The sequence below is a fragment of the Protomyctophum bolini genome (genome assembly GCF_963924005.1).
Source record: "Protomyctophum bolini genome assembly, chromosome: 11".
NCBI classification, from domain to species: Eukaryota; Metazoa; Chordata; class Actinopteri; order Myctophiformes; family Myctophidae; genus Protomyctophum; species Protomyctophum bolini.
Window position 1 is genome coordinate 24,964,476 of NC_137872.1, and position 27,932 is coordinate 24,992,407.

Below are 27,932 nucleotides of genomic sequence, written 5' to 3' on the forward strand. Positions count from 1 at the left end.
TTTACCGTGGAGACAACTCATTCAATCTACTGTACCAGCACTTAACCCAAGGAGTTATCACAAGTATCCTACTATTATTTGAAATCTGAGAGAGACACATTCAGCCAGCGCACAAAGAAGAGAGATACCCCTGCCTCATCATAAAAAATGAAATAAATAATACTCATTAATTATACCCACAGCTCCAAAAATAACAACAATCGTGAGGGCACTTGCAAATTTTCATCATATGATCACCACAACTAACTATATAATTATTTCTATGATATTGTTTTATAAACTGAGTTCATTGAGAACACACACTGAGGCATAGATCACTTGTTTAGAGGTGTTAATCAGTCAGAACTTAAACCAACACAGAAAATAAATAAATGGAAAGAATAAATCAATTTCTATGAAATAGAAATAATGGCTTCTTCTGTGGGGTGAGGAAAGTTTGTCTTTGACCACTTTTTGGACTGAGGTGGATAAGAAAACCGCATAATTGCACTTTAATAGACAAGATTAGTCCTAAGACATTTTCTTTTAAATTAGAAAAGGGACAATGCAGCATCTGTTGTTCGATGACTCGGAATGGTCTGTCTGCTTAAACCTACCAGCTGTTTTAGCTTGGCCCAATCTCTCAAGATTCATCATGGGAAACCAAAAGATATAAAGGAATTCAAAATACTGTACTTATGGTGAATTTTATATTTCAAATAACTGGCAAGCCAAACAATTCATCAGCCTTTCTGACGATGTTTCATCTGTCTTTTCTATTGACAGTCTCTAATACAATCTTAGGAATATTATTGATCTTCAATCTTAATAATTAAATTATTACATTTTCAAGGAGAATTAAATTCTACATGTATGACTCATTAACTGCCTTGAAAAAAAGATTTGATGGGGTGTTGGTAGCGTTTCTGCCCAGTTTGAAAATGAAACTCGAGGGACAGAACTGCTCTGAACTTCAAGCTGAAATGGAACGCAGTGTTGGTACATTTTGGTAGTAGTGAAACAACATGAACGTACAGCAAAACTGGCAACCGTGTGCAGGGGACAAAAATAACATCAAATCTTTAATCATTGCATTTTCTACACATGATAAATATGATCACATTATATATTAATATTATGTATATTCAAGCCTTTTACATATAATTTTCCTCTCAGATTTTATATACATCCATTTATGTACAGTCTTTGTATTTACACTAGGGGTCAAACGGTCACTGAACCTGAAGCACTTGAAAACAAGGTTAAGAGAGAGCAGTGTGTGTGTGTGTGTGTGTGTGTGTGTGTGTGTGTGTGTGTATGTGTATGTGTATGTGTATGATTGTGTATGTGTATGTGTATGTGTGTGTGTGTGTGTGTGTGTGTGTGTGTGTGTGTGTGTGTGTGTGTGTGTGTGTGTGTGTGTGTGTGTACAAACTTGTATAGGCAGAAAAGTCAGGTTTAAACCTCAAGCTCCAGTATGTTTTAGCATCCGTGTCAAATAGGACCAGCCCATGATTGGGCTGACAATCCAACACAAAAGGTCAATAAATACGAATGTAAAAAAAATAAAGAATAATAATAATAATAAAAAAACCTCTCTGCCACACGGAGGGCCTTGATCCAAAGGACTGTTGTACGACCAAAGCTACCCATCATGAAATCATAATGTGCTTCAGCAGTGACTGAAAAGGAAAACAAAAAACAAAAGATTATCAATATACTTGTGTGGTCATAAACCTTTAACATTCCTCTCATACTGTGCTGGTAAAGAGTGTGTGCGTAATGCCTCGACCCTGTAGAAAGAAATCATAAAGTGACAAAGATGAACTAAAACTATCTTCCTTACCTGCAAGTACGTAACACCGCTTATAGAGCTATTGTTTACATGGTAGAGGAAATCAGGACTAGGTGTGAGTACGAATTAAACAGCATGAAACAATGCAGCAATTACCAAGGGATTCATGCTGCATGCTTACACTCACCCCAAGTTCTTTCCTTATGTGCAGAACAATTACAATACCCTGTAAAGAATGTACACATACGTAGACTATTCTCTTCTCTCTATTTCTCTCTCTCTTTAACCCTGAGGACAGGCTTCTTTTTTTTACTCCTAAACAAGTCTGTTTCTGAGGTTCCCTTTAGAGTCGGTTAAGTACAACTTGAGTTTCATATTGCAATTCCATTGCGTTGTCTAATAAGGCAAAAAAATACAAAAAAGAAAAAAAGATGAAAGCAAAAATTCACAAGAATACAGCTTCACTGCTTCAATAAACAAAGATACACAAAGCAAGGCAAACAATAAAGAAAACCACCAGCAAAGTAAAAACTGAACATGGCTTCCTCCTCCTCCTCCGCCACGCTTCCAGTCTTCCCTCCAAAAGGCAACGGTTTAATCCACTATGGCATTTTGGTGTGTTTTTATTTATTTTTATTTTAAAGTCACATTTACGAAACTAGCTAGCGATTCTAAGAGTTGAAGTTTCCTTGCAGCCGTTAGCGGATGTGAGGGGGTGTGGGGCACGGAGGGGCAGAGTTCTTGTTTCAGGTGGGCACCGACGAGACCCAGTGGCTTTTCCATCAGGCCTCGACGGCAGCTTCTCGCCACAGCTACAGCATGTGCAGCCGTAGGGGGGATAGGGGGGGTTGCTTAAACTCTCTGATGTGATGTCATTAGGGTCATAGGTCAGAGGGCGGTGCTCTGGGGCTCCTCCTCAGGCACAGCATCCCTCTCCGGAGAGTCTGCCACTGCCCGGGAGATCCTGCGGGGGGCAGTGGCGAACTCATCGATGAGGCTGTCCAGATTGACATTGAAGTTGGGGATTTCATAATTGAAGATATCTAATGGTGGGTGTGAGCATGGCGGAGAAGGTGAGGATGGCAGAGCAGAATGGCGGTGGTGAGTAAGAGGCAAGGAGGGGAGGGGCAGAAAAGGTCATAATGATCATGATGATGGAAGGGTGTGAAAAATAAAGAATGGAAGAGAGCAGAAATAAAAAGTTTAGTCTTTTTGAGTTCTGGACTCGTGGAAAGTGCCATATGAGGTTTGCCCAGCTGGTCTGAGGGGATCAACAGATTACATATATCTTTGACTGACATTACTCTACACAGGGATGTGGTCTTTGTGTTGCATGTGACATCACTAGGGCTCTGTGTTCTCTGTGGCTAACCGGTCAAACACAAGAACAAGTCCCAATGACTGCACAATGAACACGGTACTGCACACATTTACAACAATGGCTAGGTGAACCAACACAGAGGCAACAAGATGTGCATGTTTGTGTGTGTATGTTTGTCTGTGTGTGTTTTGTCAAAGGTGGCACTATGACGCCAAGGACTAAGAGGTAACAATGGAGGTCTCTGTGTTTAGTGAGGGCTCAGTACTGATGTGTTTTGTATAGCTGATCGATGGCATCGCTGCTGTGTTTTGGGCAGAGAATGATGACTACTTCCTGTGTAGAAATGATATGGAGTGTGGCAGCGCGGTAAGAGGAGAGATTATACAAAGCGATGGACCTGGCAGAGGAGGGGTGCGGGGGTTCGGGGTTACCTGTTGCCCCCCTCCCAATACCGGTGGCAGCAGCAGCAGAGGGGGTGCCTGTTGATATAAGGCTCAGGATGGGAGGAGAAAGGTAGGGGATGGGGGCTTTTAAGATGAACCTTTCGAAAAGCGACGGCGTCTGCAATGTGAGTGCGCTGCGGTGCACTCTGGGAAGTCCTTAAGCCATGCATTGAAATGGTGAACAACAACACCCAACCGTTTCTATGGAGCCCACTAGAAACGGGAAAATGGAAGAGTCTGTCTGGATTGACAGCTAGAGGTAGGTAAAAGGTTTCTATGGTCTTGACGCTGCAGGCTACAGGAGACCCCAGAGGCAAACCACAGTGCTAGTAGGCCAGGCGGTGAGATGGAGCGCACGGGGGGAGTGGGGCGGGGGCGGTCTGGCTTACCCTAATAGTCCCCCTGACACTTAGCCCACACTGAATCCCTGGCCTCACACAGCTGCAAGGTACACAATAGTAGCAGGGGGAACAAGAGAATGATAAATATAACAAAGTGACAAAATGACTGGTATAGAACTATTGACAGAGCACACCTCATCATCAGAGCATCATTGACATACTGTGTTGGGTACATCTGTCTATTACGCCTGACTTATACTTGGTTGCGCATCGTGTCGGACGCGAAAAATAGCCAATCCACAACCTCGGCTGAGCTTGTAGATCTGCTATTGTTGATGCGCAACGATGCAGCTAAGTATAAATCAGGCCATTAGGTCTCCACGCCTTTAAGTTACTGAGAGAGATTGGACTGGTGTTGTACTGTGTAAGCCTTCTGACCTACCTCTGCCGAGTGAGGGTCTGGGTAACAAATAAACAGAGAGCACATGATGAATCTAATGGCAAACTTCCAAACAAGCAGGGCGCGCTATGCTTCTCTGATGTTTCCACAACGTTAACCCCGGAAACATCATCACATAACACAAAGCAATGAATACATAGGTCAAGAAGAGTTTCCTCACGCTATACAATTGCACAGAAGAAAAAAAGAAAGTGCTAGGATTTATTCATTACACAGCATTCTCAGGCAAACTGCTGCGTCTTTAAAAAAAAGGCAACCGTTATTTCATTCAAAGACATTCTTTTTGGAAGCAGTCGATACAAAAAAATAGAGAACGGGGGTCTTTTTTTTCTTCCTAACAGCAACGTTTACGAAAGATGTTCTTACTACACACGTCCAGCGTCTCCGTTGGACAGAGCCACGGCCAGTCTGAGAGAGGGCCGCTGCAGCACCACCTGCTGGGCAGGAGGGGGTGTTGCCGCTGCCATGGGCTGCTGATGATGATTACCTGTGGACATGCTCTCGTCCGGGGACAGTCCGTCCAGGAGGCCCTGCTCCAGAGGCTGGGGGATCGGGGCCGACGCCGGGCCGGAGTACCCCGCCGGGGCCGTGGGAGGCTGAGGCGGGGGAAGCGACGGTCTCTGCCTGGGCTTGGGGGCGGGCCGAGACTTGGTGAGCGTGCCGGTCAGCGAGGGCGGGGAGGACAGGGAGTGCATGGACCCGGCGGCTCCCAGCGGGGTCTGCCCGGGGGAGGACGCGAGCGCCTGCCCCGGAGGACAGGCCAGTCCGTAAGGGGAGGGAGTGCTGGGAGGGGTGGGAGAGAGGCTGACCGGCGACGGCTGACCCGTGGATTGGTCAGACATCCCACCAGACTGGCCGTACGGGATCTTGGGAGGCACAGGGGCCAACTTCTTACAACCTAGGGGGACACAACGCCAGTATAAAAGGTCTGCTCCAAAAATATAGGACAAAAGCATACATGGTCATAAGTCCCACTCACAACCATTCTAGTGTTGAATTCGAAAAACATTCGTCAAAAATGTTTTTTCACTGACCAAAACTAACCAAAAACGTAATAAAAACTATGATGACTAAAACTAAGTCTAAATATATTGACAATTCCGTCAACAAACAACTAAAATGTTAAGAGAGGGATGTCTTCTGTTCTGACTTCTGACCTTTGCGTAGGGTGTGTGGACTGTGCTCTGTTGAATGGGGGGACTGGCTGCTGCTCTGTGGACTACCGCCAGTAGGGGGCACTGTTGGGCCTGGCACCGGGATGCCGTGTCTGTGTCCAATCACAGGGGAAAGCTCTTTACTCTTCAGTGTACTGGAAAAGAAAGGCATACATTAGTGCATGAATGTCAGAATTTATGTTTATTGTCAGTGGACCTCATGTTTATTCATATTACAGCAGCATAAACATTGTCGTCATCAACATCATCATCATCATCATCCTCATCTTCATCACCATACGCTAATTCATGTAAGGGAACTGTTAAAAGAAAGTTTAGTGAAACTCAAATGGAATTGCCGGTGTTTACAGACCATAATTATGGTGCACCTAAAAAATAGAAAAACGGAATGTTGTGAAAAGACAAAAAGGTGAGGTAAAGAATAGCATAAAACATTCAACAACATCAACAAATTGAGCAGGTTTTCACATCTTTTTTTCACAGATATTCAGAACTGAAATCAGCCACAACATCAGTCCTTGCACAATGTATGGCATAATATCTTTGCAACCACCAGGTCGCTATCAATCTATAACAGGGGCTCAGAGGACTGCTGAAGGCAAGCGAAGTCGGCCTACTAAAGCATTAGCCAACCAAAGTGCCTTTGTACACATTTAGCATTAACCATTATGCTCATGACAACAACTAAAGAGCAGCCTTCCTTTTGCATTAGTTTTACGTTTTCAGAGGGTAAAGTGAAGGGTGAGTCGTTAAGACAGGAGAGAGTACAGACTATACAGCAAAGCGTTATATTAAAATCACAAAGACAGACAGCAAAATCCCTAGCACCGCATTATGCTAAAGTTATTTCTTTGTTAGTTGAGCCACATAACACACACACGCGTGCAAATCTATTGTAATGAGTTTGTGTTTCTCTGTGTATGTATTTCATTCACACTATCCTTGAATTTGTCCAGCAGAGGGTGCTACAAATGTAAAAACAAACTTGGACAGTATGCTAGGCTCTAGGTTGAAGAAAACAAGAAAAAATAAACTCTTGTTACAAAAATATTCTACTAATAAATGAATCACGTTTTTATGTTGTCTAATGCACCAGAATCCCTCAATGGACTTTCCAGCATATACACCAACATTTTACAAGCTTGGTGTTTCAGGGCACTTGATGATGGGAACTTGAAGGTGATCGAAATTATATGTCAAAGAAATCTTTAATTGGGCTTACCTTCGTCCCATTGCAAATGTCAGATCTCAGCTGAACTGCTTTTCTTGATATCAAAACACAAGTAGCAGTATCTTAAATGTTTTAACACGATATGAAACTGGCTCAGAAGATGAAGCCTCTTAGTGTCTGTAATAATGTCATAATAACATGCACTGGTTAGAGGTTTCACAGCTTCATCCTCCAGTGTGGCTTCTTGTTAGGTCTGTTTGAGTCGTGTGCTCCCAAGGAAGGGGAGGTCAGGACAAGAGGGGGGGGGGGATATGAAGCAGGCTCATTTCAAACGCTGACGTAGAATTGGCCTAATGAGTCATGCTGTCTTATGGGGTTGTAACACATTACACGACACGAAGACTTGGAAAACAAACTGTCAGAACCATTACACACTATTAGGGTCTTGCTGCAGATGCATCTAATATATATATACAGTTAAGTATATGGCTGTGTTTTCATGACTCAACAGCAACAGGAAGATCACGACTAGGACACTCGGAATGATTCTGAAAGAATTAAGTGAATAAAACCCAGAGATAATAATCTGTACATTATTGAGGAAGCACCACTTTACTCCTCGCATCATCATCGTGATTGTATCTTTACCTTTACCAATTATTAAAATGTGGGCAAAGACTTATATAGCAATACATTGATAACCATATGGCCAGTGGTTCCCAACCTCTTGTGGATCAAGGCTCCCTTGAAAATGTTGAAAGTGTGACCTGACCCGTGGCCAGATGGATGGGCTGCATTTTAATGATCAATCAATTGATTGTGTTCCGGCTTGAATCAATGGAACTAGTTCCTATTTATTAGGTATCACAATATGAAAGAAAGAAATACCATTACTATTGTATTTTTTTGCCAATCACGGAATTTGCAATATCCTCACGGCCCATCAGTGGGCCCCGACCCACAGGTTGAGCACCGCTGCCACGTGCAGTGTTATCCACGTACTCATCACATATTCAGCGGCCGGCCTGTAACTGAGCGCTCGCCCTGGAAGCCAGAAACATCCTTAGTTGCTAGGCAACCCCCATGAGGCATCCCCGACAACCGGAATGTCACAGACGCTGAGATACAGTGGTGGAAGAGGTACTTTGATTTGTTTTTTAGTACTTTAAACTTCTAAAAGTAAAATAAGTACTAATATTCAGCTTCGAGTAAAAGTCCTGGATTCGACATTTTACTTGAGTAATAGTACTAAACTTAATGTATCAATTAATCTACAAGCTCTTTTCGAATAGCCAAAGCATAAAAGAGGGCTTGATTGGTCATTGTATACGTTTTGTATTAGTAATAAGTCTAGAAAGTCACATGTAAATAAAGTGGGGTAAAAACTAAATAGTTCAATATTTGCCTCTGAGATGTAGTGGAGTAGAAGTATGACGTATTGAAATGCGGTCATGCTCAAGTACAGTAAAAGTACCACAAAATTGTACTTAAGTACAGCACTTGAGTGAATGTACTGTCACTTTTCTACCACTGCTGAGATGGGAGAGGAAAACTAAACGGAAACAAAAAACAAAACCATGAACCAGCGAGGTAGAGCAGACTGGAGAGACACCAGACCACTGTATCTGTGTGGCAGCCAGCGAGGTAGAGCAGACTGGAGAGACACCAGACCACTGTATCTCTGTGGCAGCCAGCGAGGTAGAGCAGACTGGAGAGACACCAGACCACTGTATGTGTGGCGCAGCATCCATACCACACCACAGTGGTGGGGAAAGTACTCACAATTTGTACTTAAGCTAAATTATCAATACTGCAATGTAGAAATACTCTGTTTACAAGTAAAAGTCTGGAATTCAAAATGTACTTGATTAAAAGTACAAAAGTATTGTTGTCGAAATGTACTTAAAGTAACAAAAGTAAAAGTGCTCATTGTGCAGAATGTCCCGTTTCAAGTTTTCAAATAAATGTATAATAATCTTTAGAAAATAGCGGCTCTACAAGCTCACAATGAGCTTGTAGATCGTCTATTTTCGAATGGCTGAAATGAAGTGGTTAATCTAAGTTTTGTACTAATAATCAAACTCTACAAAGTAACTACGGTAGTAACTAAAGTTTCCAAATAAATGTAGTGGCGAAAAAGGACAATATTTGGATCCGAGATGTAGTGGAGTTTAGAAGTAAAAGTATTGGAAATTGGAAATACTCCAGTGAAGTAAAAGCACCTCACAACGTTACTATAAGTACAGTACTTGAGTAAATGTACTTGGTTTTACTTTCCACCACTGATACCAGACCACTGTAGTATCTGTGTGGCGCAGCAGAAGCAGCATCCATCCATGTGTAGTAGTTACCTAGTCAGCCTGGGGGGGGGTCCTCTCTCACGGGCACATGGACAGGCAGCCCACGGCGGGGGTGGGGGGGGCGCAGATGAAGGGAGGCTAGGGGGGGGTGCGTGGCCGCAGAGGGACATGTTGTCGTGGCGGGCTAGCGGCACCGCCACGGGGGCTTTGATGACGTAGTGTGGCGAAGCGTTAGTGTCGGACAGGGCGGACGGGGCGTGGTGGGGGCCATGCAACCCATCGGCGGCAGGCAGGGGGCAGCCGTGCTGCTTGGGGGGGAAGTGCAGGCAGCTGGGCTTGGGGTTCGAGTTGATGTCGAGCGAGGAGGAGGAGGAAGAGGATGAGGAGGTGGGAGGGGGTGGGACGGGGGGAGTGAAACCGGACCAGCGCAAGGGGGGAGGCGGGGAGGCGGGAGGCTGGGACTCGGGGCCCGGGGCGACGGGGCGGGCACAGGGCGGGCGGGTGAGGGTGGAGGAGGCGGGGTAGAAGTGGTGCGGGGGCAGGGAGGAGTGGCACAGGGTGGTCGGGTAAGGAGGCGGCGGGCGGTCCTCCGCCCCTGGGGGGGGCGCGTGGGCGTGAGAGGTGTCCAGCCGATTGGGCGACACGTCATCTGAGCTGTAGATATTAAGAGAATAAACAGCACAAAAAACAAACAGCTCTAGTGATTGAACAGGGACACCGATTGGAGTGATAGAGAGGATTAGCTTAGCTTCAGTGATGATTTGTGGCTGATTTATACTTGGTATAACTATGTATAAATCACGCCTTGGTGTGTTAGTTTGTTAGTTGGCCTGGTGCAAAAACAGAAAGGAGGAAAACATAAGAAATAAAAGCATTTTTCTGGTGCATAAGGGCAGGTGGTGGGCACCAAGCTTAGCACACACTTTGTGTAAAAAGAAAAAAGACAAGCAGAAAGAAACAGCAAAGCAAAGGAAAACCGTTCAGATTCCCAAAGGAAAACGGACAAAATACAGTGCGTAGAACTCCCTCTGTGATCACCTTGTGTCTGCACACTGCAAGGAGCGGTGAGGATCAGAGTCTGCAGTCCATCCAAAACACTTATCCACATTACCAAGTTCAACTGTGAAGTGATTATCTTCACTCTTGAAAACCACATATGATAAAAAGCCTTTTATTTGCATTGCAAGTCCCACCGTTAGCTCAGGGCAGTTTGACAGAGACACAAAGCCCTTTCATCATCTGAAAGAGCCACAGGACAGGAGACAAAAGCCAGCCAAGCCATATCACAATTACATACAGTAGTCAAGAAGGCAGAGCCAGCCGCCATGAGGTGATTATTTGCGTGTTAAAATATTATGCTAATAATGTCCACATGGGAAAATGGTGAAATCAGTCTGTGTGAACGTAAAAGGAAAGAAGTCACAATCAAAACCGCAAAAGCCAAAGCCACATCAATGGGAGTTTTGGAAATATTAACATGCTACATCACAAGGACATGTGGATCAAAGCATGTTCAGACAAAAATAAAGTTTCAAGATTTGCAACAAAACAATATAGCGCCCCTAAACACTAGACATACAATGTCACTCTCCTTATTTCAACCACAGTGACAATTAACTTGATAGAGTATTAGAGAGAGTTATGGATATGAAGTAAAACGACAAATCATAATAATAAGAAAATGGAAAACAATAACAAAATCATTAAAACATGACAGCGAACAGAAAATGAACCTTGCGAATGACTGAGAGAATGATTCACACAGCCCAGGTACACAAGTCACACATAGAAGAGCTAACAGAGTTGACGATGGCGATGATGGTGACAATGACGACGAAGATGACGACGACAATGGCACCAATGAAAAAGAAGAAGGGAAACAAAAGGTAGAGGTTGAAGGGGTGGGAAAGAGAGCGTAGGCATGGCGACTTACCCAACAACCCTCTCCCCGGGAGGAGGTGTAGCCGCCGGCGAGATGGCCAGCTCTCCGGGCTGCTCAGGGATGAGTGTGTCGGCGGGAGAACCCGCCGGGCCCTGCATGCCCGGAGGGGTGGACGACGCCTTGCGCACCAGAGTGGACGAACCCTTGCGAGACACCCAGGACGTGTCCATCACTCGCACGCCCATACTGGAGACACAGAGACAAGACATTTCTGGGTCACGTACTGTTGTAGGTCTACTGACTACAAAGCATTGATGGAATGAAGAGAGCCCAACCGATGTCAGATTGATTTTGTTTCCGGTGCCGTTCCAGATTCCTAGACCACGATTATTATTACCAATGTTTACTTTTTACTGATATTTTTAAAATATTTGAGTGAAGAAGCTTGAAATCTGTTTGAGAGACCAAGCAAGTTTTTGGGAACATTTAATGTATAAGCAAAGAGATGAATAAAGATAAACACAATAACCTTTTCACAGTCATATACAATTAAAAACTGTATATTACACTTCAATGCAAAAATTATACAACAAACAACCAACCAAACAAGTAAATATAAAATACACACTGTACTGTATGCCCAAAACAGTGCCAGTGCTAGACTGAAAGTGGAAAGAAAGTCGGGACACATCAGCCGCGAAACCGATTTACCGATCGTAAATAAAAAATAATAATGGCTGATATATCTTCCAATCCGATATATTGGTCAGGCTCTAGAAATGAGACTCAGTCATGTGACACTTCAATATGTACAAATGAGGGGGAGAGGGGGGGGGGGGGAGGGAAAGAAACTAGGAAGATGTAAAAGTGGTAGATACGGTACCTTTGTATCTTCCTAATGCTGCGTTAGTAGGGAAGAGAGAGGGAAGATATGAAAGGATGGTCAGACGGCATGCGGAAAGGACTGGCAACATCAACACTATAAACATAAACACTCATGCATGGACATGGATGAACTACTGCATGGGGCTGTATGAATAATGTCCTTCATACTGCACTGGAAAGAAACACTCAATTTATTTTTCACGTCCAAGGATCAACCAAAATTATATGTATTCTGACGCAGACCGCCCAAAATATGTAGTTCCAAGGACACCCAGAAGCAAAGATTTGAGTTACAGAAAAAAGTTTCACTTAAAAAAAAAAGAAGAAAAAAAAAGATTTGCACACATTTTCAAGTGTGTTGCTATGAGCTTGTACTGTATATATATATGCTAGACAAAATACAAAATAATGGTGTGTGTGTGTGTGTGTGTGTGTGTTTCTTTGTGTACGTGCCTGATGGAGAGATGACACCCATGGTGACGGGGAGAAGAGGAGTGGGCGCTCTAGAGGTTAAAACATGCCACACTAAATGAGCAGCCTTTTTTTACTGAGCTACCAATTAGATCCCTGTTAGTACTAATTACTGTAAAGCTTTGTTCTAGACATCGCCGCCACTGTCTGGCAGAAACCTTGTATCTTTTAATCTTTTCTCATGAATAAATTAATGCACTCTTTTATACTGTGTTGTGTATCTAGACGCTCACGACTCATCGCATCACCATGCATTATTAACTTGTAGATCAGCAATTCTCGCTTTTCTTAAACAATCTACAGTACTATCTATCTATAATAACTTGCACAAAATACAGACGCCAGGTTGAACATGGTCTGTCTTTGGATTTTAACTATAGCTTAACTAATGATAAGTATTAACTACAGCCTAGGATTTTACTATAACTAATGATAAGTATTAACTGGAGCCTGTGACTTAAATAAAAACTAGATTGGAACCATTGGAAATTTGGAACACAGGTTCTATTTTTCCATTTTGTGAAAAGTAATGGTTTTGGACATTTTCCGGCCGATAGATGATATGCAAAAGACAGAGCGACGGCTCTGAAGTCCTGGAGACGACAGACTGCCTGTCACATCATGTCTCTCAGTATACGCTACTATGCATATAAAAACACTCCACATCTCTCTCAGGAGCAGCCAGCTGCTCTCTGGGCGGAGAAAAAAATGAAATGACATGACAACTAATGATGAGTTGTCAAACATCACTCTAATACGGGATGCTATATAGTAGCAACGCTGTCACTATAGTTACGGGGTCATTCTTGTAATTTTTAGTGTGTTTTTTTGCTTTTAGTATCAGTTTCTGCAGGTGATTTTTCCTTCTGCTGGTGGTGTATGAGTCAGGCAGCAGGCTGCAGTGTCGTGCCAGACATGGTGTGAAGCACCACGAGCTACACTTGTGAAACCCACAGTGTTGATTTACCCATGCGTAACTCTGAGAGGGTACAAACGGCACATTTTGTACACTCTCAGAGTTAAGTTAATACTCAGGACTTTTACTGTGTAGGTGATGTGTGTGGGAGGATTGGGCATGAGCAACACAACTACCGGAGAAATATTTCCTGAAAAGAAAAAAGAGAGAGATAATAATAATACTACTAAGAAGAGAGAGAGAGAGAGAGAGAGAGAGAGAGAGAGAGAGAGAGAGAGAGAGAGAAAAGAGATAACCAACAGCCCACCAACGGAGCATGGTTACCATAGTGACGATGCAATTCAATCAGCCCTTGTCTATACCAACGAGACCAAGCCTCCGACTCTCGCAAAGATGAAACCTGATAACAAGCAACGTAATTGGCCGGTGGAGAATGACTGACAGGTGAGCATTGTGTGGGGAAACCCCTTGCTTCAGACTTTAAATCAGAGAATATGTCAATATTGTACCAAAGTGATGGAATGTTTAATGAGGCCATGCAAAAGGGGAAGAGTTCAATATACTGTATATATATATATATATATAGACAGACATGCACACATACTGTACATGCACGCACGCCTGCACGCACACGCACACACACACACACACACAAACACACACACACACACACACACACACACACACACACACAGCCATTTGTTTTTTGTGTCAGTAATTTCATTTCTTTGTATGTTTAAGTTTTTTGTCATACAGTATATCTGCCCTGTACAATTTGTGATCATGAAGCCTAATCGTCAACTCAAAGCTCTGTCTAAGGAAGACAGAGAGAGAGGCAGAGAGAGAGAGAGAGAGAGAGAAGTGGAGTGAAAGTTAAGAACAGAGAGGATTGTGGGTAGGCGCCTACCCATCCTTCTTGTAGAACTCCAGCATCATGTTGTCAGTGGCGACGCTGAGTGGGCGTCGGCTCTGGTCGTGCTGCTGCAGCTTGCGTTCGGATTGGTCTATGTCCGGCGAGGGCATGGAGCTGTAGTTGGAGTTGTGGTTGGTGTGGACGGGGCTGCCGTAGCATCCTGTCAGGTTGAACTCGATCTCTGAAGGAACCAACACAGATACTATTTATGGCCATGTAGTGGAAGAGCTGCTTAGGGAGACAAAAGTGTAATTTTGCGCTAATTCGTCTAAAGCACCAACATTTGCACAGATGTAGCCCAGGGCATGCTCTAAAGACTTAGCTAGAGCGTACAAATGGTGTACAATGGCATACTAATGGAACACCACTCTCAGAGTTAAGGGGTCCTTGCCAGTGGTGGGCTGGCCCTACCACTGGCCCTACCACTAGTAAATATTTGGACTCTAGTGTCGTAGTAAATAATTGTCATACATATTATGAAGAAAACCTGCAAACAAGACATTCAATAATTGGGTCTCGTGATGAAAATAAGAATATTATAATGGTGTATAAAAATGTCTTTGCCACAGACACATTTTGTCCGTGTATGGACACATTGACGACCCCCGACACCAGCCATTCCCAACTCACTGGTGGGCCATGAGGATATATTGCAACTGGGCCCCAAATAATTGGCAAAACTAAAAATAATGTTCCATTGATCCATGAAAATTAACATTCTCTAAAATGCACACGACCCACTCATCTGACCACTCACGTACATAGGAGGACCACTGGACAAGACTCCTGGATTTGTTTTACTACACGTCTCTGTGCTGTTTATATTTATGACTAATAAAGTATTCAATCAATCAATCAAAAAGACAAGCGGTCAGATGGGTGGCCCGCAAACACTTTTCAAGTGGGCCCTGACTCTGATGAATCTTGAATTAGAAATTATTATTTCAAAAGTATATTTAACAATTTTGTATGTTTCAAACTATGAATACACATTTCTACATTATGGTATTGCTACTATTACTTAGAAAACAATACACCAAGGGCCACAGGGAAAAAAAGCAGCAAAATGTGAATCTCCTTTTACAAATGAGTTGTGTGGATTTCCTCCATGGTGTCAGTATACAATATATATACATACACTATATATGTTTTATTGTATTCTATTTTTGCCCTGTGAAGCACTTTGCGCTACATTTATGTATGAAAGGTGCTATACAAATAAAGTTTATTATTATTTTATCCTTATAATAATTCAGCGAATCTCTGAATGTCTGTCTGAATGAATGAATGAATGTCACTGACAGCGCTTTATCTCATCATTAACTGCACGAATCACTCCCACTTTTCACACAGGCATGGACCATAATTATATGGAGGTCTTAACGGAGCCCTTTTTTCGATAACACCACATGCAGTAAGTGTCACACGTTAGTATGTGTCACCCTCACCACCAGGGAAGAACCAATCAGCATGCTGGATGATGGGCTCAATGATGCCAACAATCTGCAGCGACACGGTGGTCATCATCTCTGTCATGTTCCTGAAAACAACATCAACAACAACAGTTACCATTAGGTTGTCCCGATCCGATCACACGGAAATCGGGGCGGATCACGTCATTCCAGTCATCAAATGATCGGAATTGGCCCGGGAGCGTGATTGGGACATCCCTATATATTATATCCATATCATAATATTAGACTGGATATTGTCTGTGATTTTGGATATTGTACTATAAATGGCATAAACGTGATCTATAAAAAAAAAAAAATCGGATTGGGAAAAATCGGTCACGGCAGATGCTCAAAATCAAATGATCGGAAACGGATTTGGAGCATATCCCTAGTATCATATATTTAGTATATGAACAGAGTCAGAACAGTAATTTTAATTTCACACGCGCGTGAATCAAATTGACGTGACAGACGAGGATCAAAAGACGTACAGTTCAGAGTGCGTCCACAGCAGGTTTGGGCCGAGGACAATAGCCATGTTGCCCGGAGTCATCTTGTTGGAGTCTTGGTACTCGGTCAGCTTGGCCAGGAATTTGATTAGGTATCTGAAGAAGGAGCCAAATGAAAGAGAGCCTATCAAGCTACATAGCCAGAGAGCACTATAATCTATTCCCCTCAGCCACACACATCCACCGCCTCGCCCGGCAGGAGGACTCGGTGATGGTTATCAATATTTCAACGCATGCTGCCAGAAGAGGTTTTAGCCCAGATAGGAGGTCCAAGACACACACACACACTGACAGATATCACACGCATCAGCGAGCGCTTATGTCATGTGTAAACATCCACTTTCAATATAAATAAGCTATCGACTTCACCCAATTCTTCTATCTCTGACTGTCTCTTATGATGAACGCTTTAGAATTCCAGCGACGAAAAGGGGGTTCCTTAGAACAGGCATTTCTTTCATGCGGTGTCTGGAGAGATAGCTACTACTGCACGTGATGGTGATAAGTAGTCCATTGATATAAGTTACTGTACACACACACACGTCAGACAAACATTTTTATTCCCCACAGGACTATTCTGTTCCAGACTGTGAGATTACAAGCCATTCATATGTGGCGAAGATGCCTCAGGCTCCCTGGTAAGCACTTAAACCATATATACTCTGTTGATCCGGGTCTCCCAGGGGTCCCTACTGGGTCCTCTACCAAATCTCCATCTACACCGTTCACAACGCATTAAGTTGCGATCCATTGTTCATTAGCTACAGCTACTCTTCTTGGGGTCCACACATGAATAAATTACATTACATAACATTACATAAGACTTGGTTTCCTATATTACAGTTTAAGACAACAGTTAAAAACATAAAATACAACCAAATGTTAAAAAATATATATCAATCTCGATTATATGGTGTAGCAAATCATTGCATAAATGTAACATCTCAATGCCTCAACAATCAGGTTTACAAATGCATAGACCAAGAAACACGGTGTGCAGAATGTGTTAGCCGTAATCAAAAGCAGATTCCATGAGATATTTATTGTATTTATTTTTAAAATCAGATTTACTTGTTGCCTGTATGAGTTGTGATGATGGAAGACTATTGTGAGCTTGTAGAACTTATTTTTGCATGGAATGCCTATTTTTTTCAGTTAAAACAAGTGATATAAATAAAATCATTCTCTCTAAAGTGCTCTAGTGCCAAGCAGGTCACACCGTGTCCTATAGTGATGATCAATCAATTCACACTGATTCATTGATATATAAAATAACAAGCTTCAAGAGTTTTTGATTAATCTAAAAAGCAATTGAAAGAACAATCGCTAAGAATATAATGAATAGTTGCAGCCGTAATGGACTGTACAATGGGTTAGATTACTGTATATACAGTAGGAAACAGAGATTATAGGTGTTATGAGTGACTGACCTGAAATTGTTTAAGTTGTCGGTAGGGAGTTTTTCACATGCTGTCAGTAAAGCTTGAAGTCTCTGGTCCATATCGGGAACGCTGATGATGATGAAAGAAAATTACGACGTATTTCGTGTGAGAATGTTTGAATTTTGACTACTTTCTGTGTTTTTCCCCCCAATTTATATATTTATTTATTTTACCATGGCACCTAAGGGTGTAATCTAAAATACTGTCTGTGCTCATGCAGTTCATTAGGGAAACAGCTCTACGCACTTGGACGCCTGAATCCACTCGTCGTAAAGTTCAGTGGTCATCAGTGGCTCAGGGAGCTCACGGAGGTACGATTTCAGAGCGCCTGAGGATAAGAAGAGCACGGATGGAGTGCGAGAGAGAGGGAGAGGGATTGGGAGAGGGAGAGGGAGAGGGAGAGGGAGAGGGAGAGGGAGAGGGAGAGAGAGAAAAGAGAGACAGAGACAGAGGGTAAGAGAGCGAAAGCGAGAGAGAGAGAAAGAGGGTAGAATCTCATTAGACCTTAGGGGAGATGTGTTTTTTCTCTCGTCAGAAGAATGATTATGGCCCTGCCCCCACATCCAACCCCATCCTACACAAGCAGCCAATGCATCTGACAGATTCACATTACTCTACACACATTGCTGCTTCACTAAAGCGCTAGAACGCAGAGAGAGAGAGCTTTTAGGAAACCACATATCAAGAGCAGCAAAACAGACAGACTGTGTCGCAAATGTTACGCTAGTCAAAATAATTCGAAACATTGGATTAGGATGCAGCGGGATTAACTCATTCAGATTCCATTCTGTCAATATTATTATTTTAACTTTAGCACAGACTTGTAAGTCCACTTGCAGTAGAAGGGATTTCCACAGAACGGAATAGGTTCCCTGCAGATGTGAAGAATACTACTGTACAATGTTACGCTACAACGTGTGACCTCGGAGGGTCGTCGGCATGGTGACGGGCTGTGAGCGATGCGTTTGTGTGTGTGTGTGTGTGTGTGTGTGTGTGTGTGTGTGTGTGTGTGTGTGTGTGTGTGCGGTTAACCTGCGATGGCGTGCGGGTCGGCAGAGTACTCCTGAACATCCATGACTCCACAGTCCAGAGAGGCTTTCAGCTTCTTCAGCTTGGAGGCAGAGGGAGCCACCCTGAACAGTCCCTGCACACCAAACACATACACAGGGCTGTCACCATTATGACATTTATTTATTTATTGATTTGTATCTTCTTTTAAATAATTCTTATCCCACAATTTTGCAACCCATTTCTTCACCCAGGGCGCTACACTTCTACTGCCAACCCGGGGAGAGGAACGGACTGACCTCATGCTCATGCATTCCTCCTATGCATGAGGAGACTAAGCTGCTTCTTTTCACATGACAGGGGTGGAAGTTTCCCCGGTTGGACGTAGCGCGTGGAAGGAACACGATATTCCAACCAGTTCCTTTCACCTCCATCAGGCGCCCAAACTGGCCAGGGGGAGTCAGTATAGAGACCAGGATGAATAAGTCTTATTTTTTATGCCTTTATTGATAGAACGGTATATAGGAAATAGGAAGAGTGATGGGGAGTGACACGCAGCAAAGGTCACCGGGATCACTGTGCACACCGGCGGCCCGGGATTACCATTATGACATTTTAAGCATGAAGATTAATTGTCATTTGTCACACAAATAATTGCAATTAACAATTTAATTGTGTTGTCGCTGAACGCTGCAAAGTGCGTATAAAAATGTCATTTCTGTTTGGCTTTTAGGCTTTGAAGTTGCACAGGGCAAATATGACAAATGACCTAATTACATACTGTGTAGATCCTTGTCTGCTCACATGGTTTCATTGTGTATAGCAGGCCAAGCAGGGGTTCTCAGCATTTCTGGCTGGGGACCCCCAGCAATGCTTTGGCCATGTCTCGCGATGACAGTTTTTTGTTGCGGGCAGGAGCGGTGGACAGGCGTGGGAGTGGTCAGAAATTGAACAAGAGCGGGCGGGAATGGGATTAAACACTCCCGCGCAGGGCTCTACTTTGTACACTCTCAGAGTTAAACTAACACTGAGGATGTTGCGGTGTGTCCTGTACCTCCTCCTGCATGCCACACTCCAGCAGCATGGTGACACAGGCCTCGATGGGGAAGGCGATCTCTCTCCCACTGATGTTCAGGTGGTCCTCCAGAGACTTGCCATAGGACGGCTTCTCCACCCACGCCTCTGCAACACAACACACACTGGCTGTTATTTCAGAAACAGAGCAGCAACACTGTCATGCAATGACAGTATAGCCTATAATATGCTAGTCCTTATGCTGTGTCTTTAAACTGACACTATGCCCCACCAGGGCAAAGCCAGGAAAGGCAAAGAGCACACCACCTTTGTGGAAGCACTGCGGCACGACGGCTTAGCTAACAACACTGTAGAGCTCAAGAATACCCTGACGTTAGATAGGAGAGTGTGGATGGAGAGCAGTGATTCAATAATAACCAGTAAGACGCGCAAACGCGGGAAGCGAACGCAGCTCGTACATATTTGGTTTTTTTTAAGATTAATTTTTAAGTTAAGTTTAGCCATAACCATATAAGGAGTCCCCAAAGCAGCTATACGTCCAAATATGGAGTGTGTTGCATCAATCACAAACAAATCACTCAGCTCCATATATGGGCACAAAGGGGGGACACACACACAGACAGACAGACAGACAGACAGACAGACAGACAGACAGACAGACAGACAGACAGACAGACAGACAGACAGACAGACAGACAGACAGACAGACATGATCTGCTAGGTCTCATAGTAAGTGCTCACTGCATTCGCAATAATAATAATGAATTGCATTTGGAATAAATATGGAATAAATTCTGTACTGGTCATATATGGAGCGTTTCATGAGTGTACAGGGTTTGAACAGGAAGGACGGGTGGGGAGGGATCAACATATGGAATGTCAGAAGAGGTCGGCTCCATATATGCAGATCTAGGTGATGATCCAGTATTCTCCATGTATGGTTATCCAGGGTTAGATAAGGTCAGTGTCGTGATCTTCATACATTCGTATATGGAGATGGCCATATATGGTGTCATGACGTGTCACGAGGCATGATGTCACGAGGCGTGATGTCACGAGGCATGACCATACCGTATATGAAGGCGTGATGTCACGAGGCGTTACCATATATGGAGGCAATAGGCATGATGTCACGAGGCGTGACCGTATATGGAGGTGTGATGTCACGAGGCGTATAATATAGGGAGGCTTGACTAACACACGGATATGCAGGTTTTCATAGTAAATGCGACCTACGGTCACAATCAACTGCCTTATGATGTACGGCTCACCTTGGTGGGCTTTGATCTGGGGCAGGATATCCTGAAGAATCTCTAATGACTTCCGGTGATACTCTGCCTGTATTTCTATCAACTGCAGAAGGAAGAAATTATACTTGTAAACAATATAACACAATCCTTTACAGCAACAAAATCGAACATATATATTACGTGCAGTTACATATTTAAGATTAAGGGGGACACAACAAGTGTCATTTTAATACAGATTAATTGTAGCAATATTGATGCGCAAGAAGAGATTAAAGGTATAAGAAGAAAACCTAACACAATATTCACCGTCTGAAAGTAGTTTGCATAGTCTATTTCTTTGGCCACAAAATTGTACATATCCGCCGACAACTGATCCTGGGGAGTGGGGAAGAAAGCAGAGCGCACGCACGCACGCACGCACGCACGCACGCACGCACGCACGCACGCACGCACGCACGCACACACACAGACACACGGTGAGTGACCTGCTAAGACGTTACTCACACATTTATCTCATTGATGTCCCAGATATCTGATATGATTGTGACGTTGTGATCCCATTAAGTCTGTTACCAAGGGAAGGTTCTAAATCATGCTGAGCAGAGGAATTGAGGAGGGACATATTGGCAGTGGTGGAAAGTAACTAAGTACATGTACTCAATTACTGTACTTGAGAAACATGTTGAGGTATTGTTTTACTTTACTGGGGTATTTCCAATTTTTGATACTTTTACTTCTACTCTACTACTGTACGTCTCAGAGTTGTACTTTTACTCCACTGCATTTATTTGAAAACTTAGTTTTAGTAGTTACTAGTTACTTTGTAGATTTAGATTATTATTACAAAACATACATTAACCACTTCAGCACCTTGTGTACGCTTGTAGATTTCTTCCAAAAGATTTCTATGCATTTTTCTATACAACTTGTGAAATGGGACATTCTGCGTAATGATGAGTACTTTTACTTTTCGTCCTTTGAGTATAGTTTGATGGCAATTCCTTTGTACTTTTACTCAAGCACATTTTGAATACTGGACTTTTACAGAGTAACAGAGTATTTGAAAGTCGCGGCATTAAAACTTGTACTTTTGTGCGTAAAACCTGCGAGTACTTTTTCCAACACTGCATGTCTGTATGTAGTGTATGTGTATTAGTGTACACAGCTCCGATAGGATAGGATAGGAGACTCACCCTGCAGATCTCCATTCGATTGGCTGCTTCCTCCATCTCCTCTCGGAGGGACTCAGCTTTGGCACCGGGCGGCTGAGTGCTCGGGTGACTGGATGACTTTGATGACTGTTGATATCTGCAAGCATGGCATGAATGAAAAAAAGAAGGAAATAAGGCATCGATAAGTCCACACATTCATTAACAACACAATCCAAGCCAAACTAGGGGGCAGTGTTGCGCAGGTGCCAGGGGAAAAATGGAAGAAATGAAATAATAAATAAGTGTGCCCGCGTCTGTGTTTTTTAGACTCTTTGTGTCTCCATAGGGAACCACTGCTGGTCATCAAATTATTGGTTTAGGAATGCGACAAAAATAAAAGAAATATCACTGCGCCCCAATGTACTGTAGACATGTAGAAAACAATTGTCCCACTACAGTACGACTGAGGAAATGTTTTCACTTGATATTTTAAGATGTATGCTATGTAGTGTGTAATGTAGGGGGATTCAATTAAGCCATTTAGCCAGATAACCGATGAATAATTTAGCTAACTGTCTGAGTGCCTTTTCAATTGCACAGCATGTGCCATCAATTTACAATTTTGAATATCAGGCCTTTACTTGTAACAGAGTATTTCTACATGGTGGCATTGACACTTTTACTCAAGTAAAACACTTGAGTACTTGTACTTCTCCTGGTGCACATGGCACCATGAGCCGTGCTGTGACGGGTCTATACTGCTGTGGCGACAGACAGAGACACATGCATTGATACAGACAGACCCTGTTCTAGATGGCTGGCCCGTTCGGCGCCACACATTAAACTTTAAATGAATGAACAAATGACGAGACGGATGAGTGCGCTTCACCTTGTGCGAGATGAGTCCATGTCCAATACAAGCTTAGCTAAGTGTTTCCTCTGTTTCTGGATGTTGGGAATGTCCACCTACACGACACGGGAAATTAAACACAAAGTCCAATAATTAATCCGCAACAGAATTACCTCTCACACAATATCCACCCATTTTATTTCTGCTAAAATAGACAGATTTGCTCTGTAATTCAATCTTCTGCAGTCACATTAAGGACAAAGCTGTTAGGTGACATCAACTCGGTCTCACCCAAACACAATGAAATAACACAGATTGGCAATTCCGTACATACACTACTACAAAACCCCCAAATCCCTACATATTACACTGAAATCCTCCCCACAGATCGCGATGGAGGGGCGCCGTCTCAAGCGAACTTGAGCCACGAGAGCCACCACCGAGCGAGCTATAGCGAGCGAGTTGCCGTGACGAATATTGCCAAGTTCGATTGAGCCGACTCAACCCTGCCCCAGTTTTAATCCAACAGTACAGAATCATAAAGAATCTCACCCAAACATAGTGAAATAACACATATTGTCCATTCCGTATACGTACACTACTAGTGAAAGCGCCTTTGTCGCGGTCAAAACAGTAGTAGTGTAATATCTATAGATTTGGGGGTTTTCTAGTCGTGTATGGACGGAATTGACAATCCGTGTTATTGGGTGAGATGGGGCTGTTGACATACAGTACATGTTGCTCCTGTAGTGGTTTGTGTGGCTCACCTCGGCGAGCACATAGAGAGGCTCCACCACGTCTGTCTCCATCTGGTACTCGAACTGGACCAGCTCCTGAGCCAGTCTCTCCTCTGTCTCCCCACACATCCTCAGCATCTTCCTGTTTGGCCACATCCAATCACACAGTCAATATCGCTCCTTTTCACATCCAATCACACAGTCAATATCGCTCCTCACTAGGGCATTAAAAAGAAGTGATTTAAGTGAAATCACAGAATATACCTTTAATGTTGCTCTATGTGTGCGTGTGTACAGAATTCAAACAGTAGGATTGGTTATTGTCACGGACAGAAGTGATTCTTTCCTTTTCCAACTGCAGCAACTCAACTTGCAAAAATCACATTGTTTAATGCCCTACTTCTCACGTCTAATCACAAAGTCAGCAACAACATGACATCCGATCACAAAGTCAATATCCTTCTCACATCTAATGGCAAAGTCAGCAAAATCATCACATTCAATACAAGCTCGATGGAGATGAACGTTGAGTTAAAAACATACAGGTACATTGTTGCTTACTTGCTTCTAGGATCAACGGAACCACATCTGAGCACTCAAAAAATAACGGAGAAGAGAGTGTAAAATCAAGGTTCTTTAATAATTTTTACAAAATGTTTTAAAAGCTGATAATAGCCCTGATAAAGACCAGTTGCTGGTTGAAACATGTTTTTAAAGTCCTTTAAAAGCTTTTGTAAACATGATGAAGTACATTGATTTTACCCCCTCTCCTCCGTTATCTTTTGAATGTTCGGATCTCCAGTGATGTATAGGTTTTCAATGTAATCGGGTCCCGGGACCCAGGGGTGGTCTTTTAGATGGGTCTCAGGCACATTTTATGAGTCCCACTTCAACGACATTAGGAGTCATATAAATTGCAGCATTTAACTGCCATTCCATCTTTATGGTTATAATATGGCTATTATTCATGTAGAAAATGTATGTGAAAGAAATAAACACAATTCAAAATCAGGCAACTTTAACATTTGCAAAGAATTATGCAAACAAGAAACAACAGTGCAGTATATGAAAACAGTACGGTATATAAAGTAAATTAAATAGCACCAAAATAAATAAAGTAAAATTAAATAAGTAAATTGAATACTTTGTGTTAGACTCAGTCAGTGAGCTAAATAAAGTGTATGCCTGTATGGTGCATTTATGCACAGGTCAAAAAGCCAAAATGCGCAGATCTACAAGCTCGGAAAAACACTTTTTGGCGCGCAGAGGTCCGCGGTAGTCCGTGAGGGGGTCCACGGGTACAGCGAGGGTCCTCACGGAGGTCCGTGTGGGGGTCCGCAGTAGTCCGTGGGTCTGATGCGACCATGCGTCGCAACAGACCATGCAACCATTGCATCCATTATCAATATTCTGCATCTAGGAACGCAAAACGCATGCGTATCTGCATCACTGGATCTCTCCTCTTTTACAAAGTACAGTAAACAACGTCATCATCCCATCCAATCAAAGTCAGCAACAACATGACACCCAATCACAAAGCCTGCACACATACTGTACAATCACAAAGTCGGCAACATTATCACATCCAATCATAAGAGTTGTGTGCACGTGCATTGTATGTGCACAGCGCTACTCTCCTGTGGCTTTGCCAGCACTGTTACACCACAACAATGTTGGTATAAGTAAGAGATAAACTGGAAAATATATTTTTACATGCACGGATAATCAACTAGTAGGCAATAGTTACACGGCTTCTGCCGAAGGGAGGAGATAATTGGCATGGTGAAAATACGCAGATGGACAGCTTGTGCCTGATTAGTTACTCTCACTCCATACCGTTGCGGCGTGGCAGACTCATATTCCATAGCCTGGAAGAATGGTGGGTCTGACGCTAAATTCACAAACATAACATAGTTGTCATTAATGGATTTGGAAAATTGGGGAATTGAGTTCCTTTGCCTACTGGCAACGTGCAAAAGAAATTTGCACGTTGCCAGTAGAAATAGTTTGCAAGATTAGCCCCGGAGTCCCGGACACCCCCCCACACACATGCACACACGCACGCACGCACGCACGCAAGTATGGACAAGCATGGACTCACAGACAGACCGGGTTGAAAGTGATGAACTCTGATGCCTATATGGCATATACAGTACAGAGTTAACAGCATCATGACATCGATTCACAGGCACCAACACCACCATCACAGCCAATGACAATGTCAACTAAGTGCACAGGTCTCTGCCAGATATTGTGTTCCGAATTCATTTCCGAATTCATTCATTATAGAGGTGAGTGGAATCTGTAAAAGTTGAGGGATTAATGTTGATGAAGTTATTGCACATTATGCTGATTTGTGGAGTGTACAATATAGTGTTGTGTTTGAGTTACTGTTAATTGTATTGTTATTAATGTGAAGTGGCTTGTTCTAGTGTTCCAGTCAGAATTATTTTTGGGTGGAAGTTCTTTAGTGGCGTAGTTGGAGTGCTTAGGTTAGTTTCATGATGATGGGACTGATAATGTACATAGTTCTAGTTCATGACCTGACGAAGATGTAACTGAAACATCGAAATGTTGTCGCTTTTTTAGTTGCGTCCTGATAATAAACTAAGGGCTTAAACTGTCTGAGTTGCTCCAGTGCCTCCTTTTCTAATGTACATAGTTCATCACTGATATGGATGCCAATCTTATCAGGATGGGCTATAAACAATCGGACAGATCCGTCTTGATCACATGACTATAGACATACCTAGTAATGTGTACCAATTTGTGTGATGTTTGGACAAAAACAATGTAGGAGAAAATGTGAAAGATGTGAAAAGGATGTCATTTCTTCCTCTGCCTTTCACGCCAATCATCACAGCCAATGATAATGTCAACATCCTCACAATCAATCACAAAGTCAACACAACAATATCATCACAGCAATTGATCAAATTCAGCAGCTACTAAAATCACCCAGCATTAGCCAATCTGACAGAATTTAAATGCAGTGAGAACAGACACAGATTTCACTGACTCAATAATTAACAATGCATCTGTGTGCGTGCGTGTGCGTGCATGCGTGAGTGCGTGTGTGCGCGTGTGTGTGCGTGCGGCCGTGCGCACACCTACAAGTGTTTGTGTGAATATGCGTGTGACAGCCGGTGTAAAGCCTAATTTACACTTTGTGTCGCCCGCCAAAAATAACTGAAAATCAACAATTTTTGACAAGTATAAATGAGGTTTAAGTGTAAGCTCAAGGGTGTGTGCACATCATTGTATATATATATATAAATATTTGTCTTACCCAAGTAGAGAGTCGTCTCCTAATACTGCTGCCCCCTCTACCATACATTGTGCCAGGGTGGTGAGTGGTAGCTTTTTCTGATAGCAGAGAGAAATGGCATAGCATTGTTATTGTGTCACATTGATTTATATGTCTCATTAATCACTTTAACCCTAGCGTGTCTATTTTGTGTGAAAATATTTCACGATTTTCAAGATTTGTGTTATTTTCTAAATCCAATATAGGGCTTAATTGGTCATACAACACACCTCATAATAATATTATGAATCTCCCGGTGGATGCGGTTTGTTTCAGGAGCCAAAAAGAACGTAGGATATTTATTTAACAACAATAACACCCAAACAAAGCTTGGCAAGGTGTTTCGAGCTAGTGGATCTGCTACTTTAATGCTTTTGTGTGACGCTGCAGTATGAGCGTTAATTGTATTAATTAATAGATTTTAAATATGGAGAAAAGAGGTTTCTGCCAGACAGCAACGACATAATAGCAACAGCTAATGTGACACAGGGGTGTTCCTGGCTCGAGAGGCATAACAACCGTATAGGTGTTCCAGGTCTAAATGTGCTATTAAAAATGGCCGACTTACGTTGGGTGACTTGACGGATCTCTTCTCCACGTCGGCTCCCTGCTGGCCTTGCAGGCAGGCGGTCAGCTTCTTGTGAGTGCTGTGGGTGACCGCCTTCACCAGGTCCAGACGCTTCTCCACCTGGCCGAGGAACGCACACGTGGGCCAGTTAAAAAAAAAGTTGCCCCCACCTTGGTAGCCAAAGAAACGTCTCTGCTTTTGCATGTGATGTGACAAACAAGACAGTGCACTTTTTATTTAATTTTATTCCTCATAAAAGATGCCATTTCCCGGCCCTGTATCTCAAATGGTCAAATAAATATTTGATTAAGGAATATAATATGTCTTTTGTATTCTTTCTGTATATCAGCCAAATGTCGATTTTAGACATTGAGGGAAATTAAGATTCTCAGATCTCTGAGCAATGTAATTGTTATGTCCATATCAAATAAATAAACATAAACATAAAACATAATGCACAGCTATCAGAAACAAATCTGCTGCCATCACACCTTTAATCACATTATTTACACCTCTTGAAATAGAGCAGGCTGAACGATGACAAGCTCACAGCTTCCCAATCACTAAGA

General features: G+C 42.9%; 1 protein-coding gene across 1 annotated transcript in view; it reads right to left on the reverse strand.

Annotated features, from left to right (window-relative positions):
* Nucleotides 1-1,048: 1,048 nt before the first annotated feature.
* arhgap44a (Rho GTPase activating protein 44a) overlaps nt 1,049-27,932 on the reverse strand; it is a 48,694-nt gene continuing 21,810 nt past the window's right edge. The window contains exons 3-21 of the mRNA XM_080776585.1: nt 27,364-27,483; nt 26,778-26,854; nt 23,519-23,630; nt 22,791-22,867; nt 21,944-22,058; nt 21,057-21,125; nt 20,772-20,853; nt 19,520-19,647; nt 18,490-18,601; nt 17,704-17,785; nt 17,446-17,526; nt 15,998-16,111; nt 15,501-15,592; nt 14,047-14,233; nt 10,919-11,113; nt 9,037-9,639; nt 5,497-5,648; nt 4,827-5,237; nt 1,049-2,817 (exon numbers count right to left, since the gene is read on the reverse strand). Coding sequence (XP_080632711.1) covers nt 2,663-2,817; nt 4,827-5,237; nt 5,497-5,648; nt 9,037-9,639; nt 10,919-11,113; nt 14,047-14,233; nt 15,501-15,592; nt 15,998-16,111; nt 17,446-17,526; nt 17,704-17,785; nt 18,490-18,601; nt 19,520-19,647; nt 20,772-20,853; nt 21,057-21,125; nt 21,944-22,058; nt 22,791-22,867; nt 23,519-23,630; nt 26,778-26,854; nt 27,364-27,483 — 2,964 coding nt within the window. The 3' untranslated portion in view covers nt 1,049-2,662. The remainder of the gene's footprint in view (nt 2,818-4,826; nt 5,238-5,496; nt 5,649-9,036; nt 9,640-10,918; nt 11,114-14,046; nt 14,234-15,500; nt 15,593-15,997; nt 16,112-17,445; nt 17,527-17,703; nt 17,786-18,489; nt 18,602-19,519; nt 19,648-20,771; nt 20,854-21,056; nt 21,126-21,943; nt 22,059-22,790; nt 22,868-23,518; nt 23,631-26,777; nt 26,855-27,363; nt 27,484-27,932) is intronic.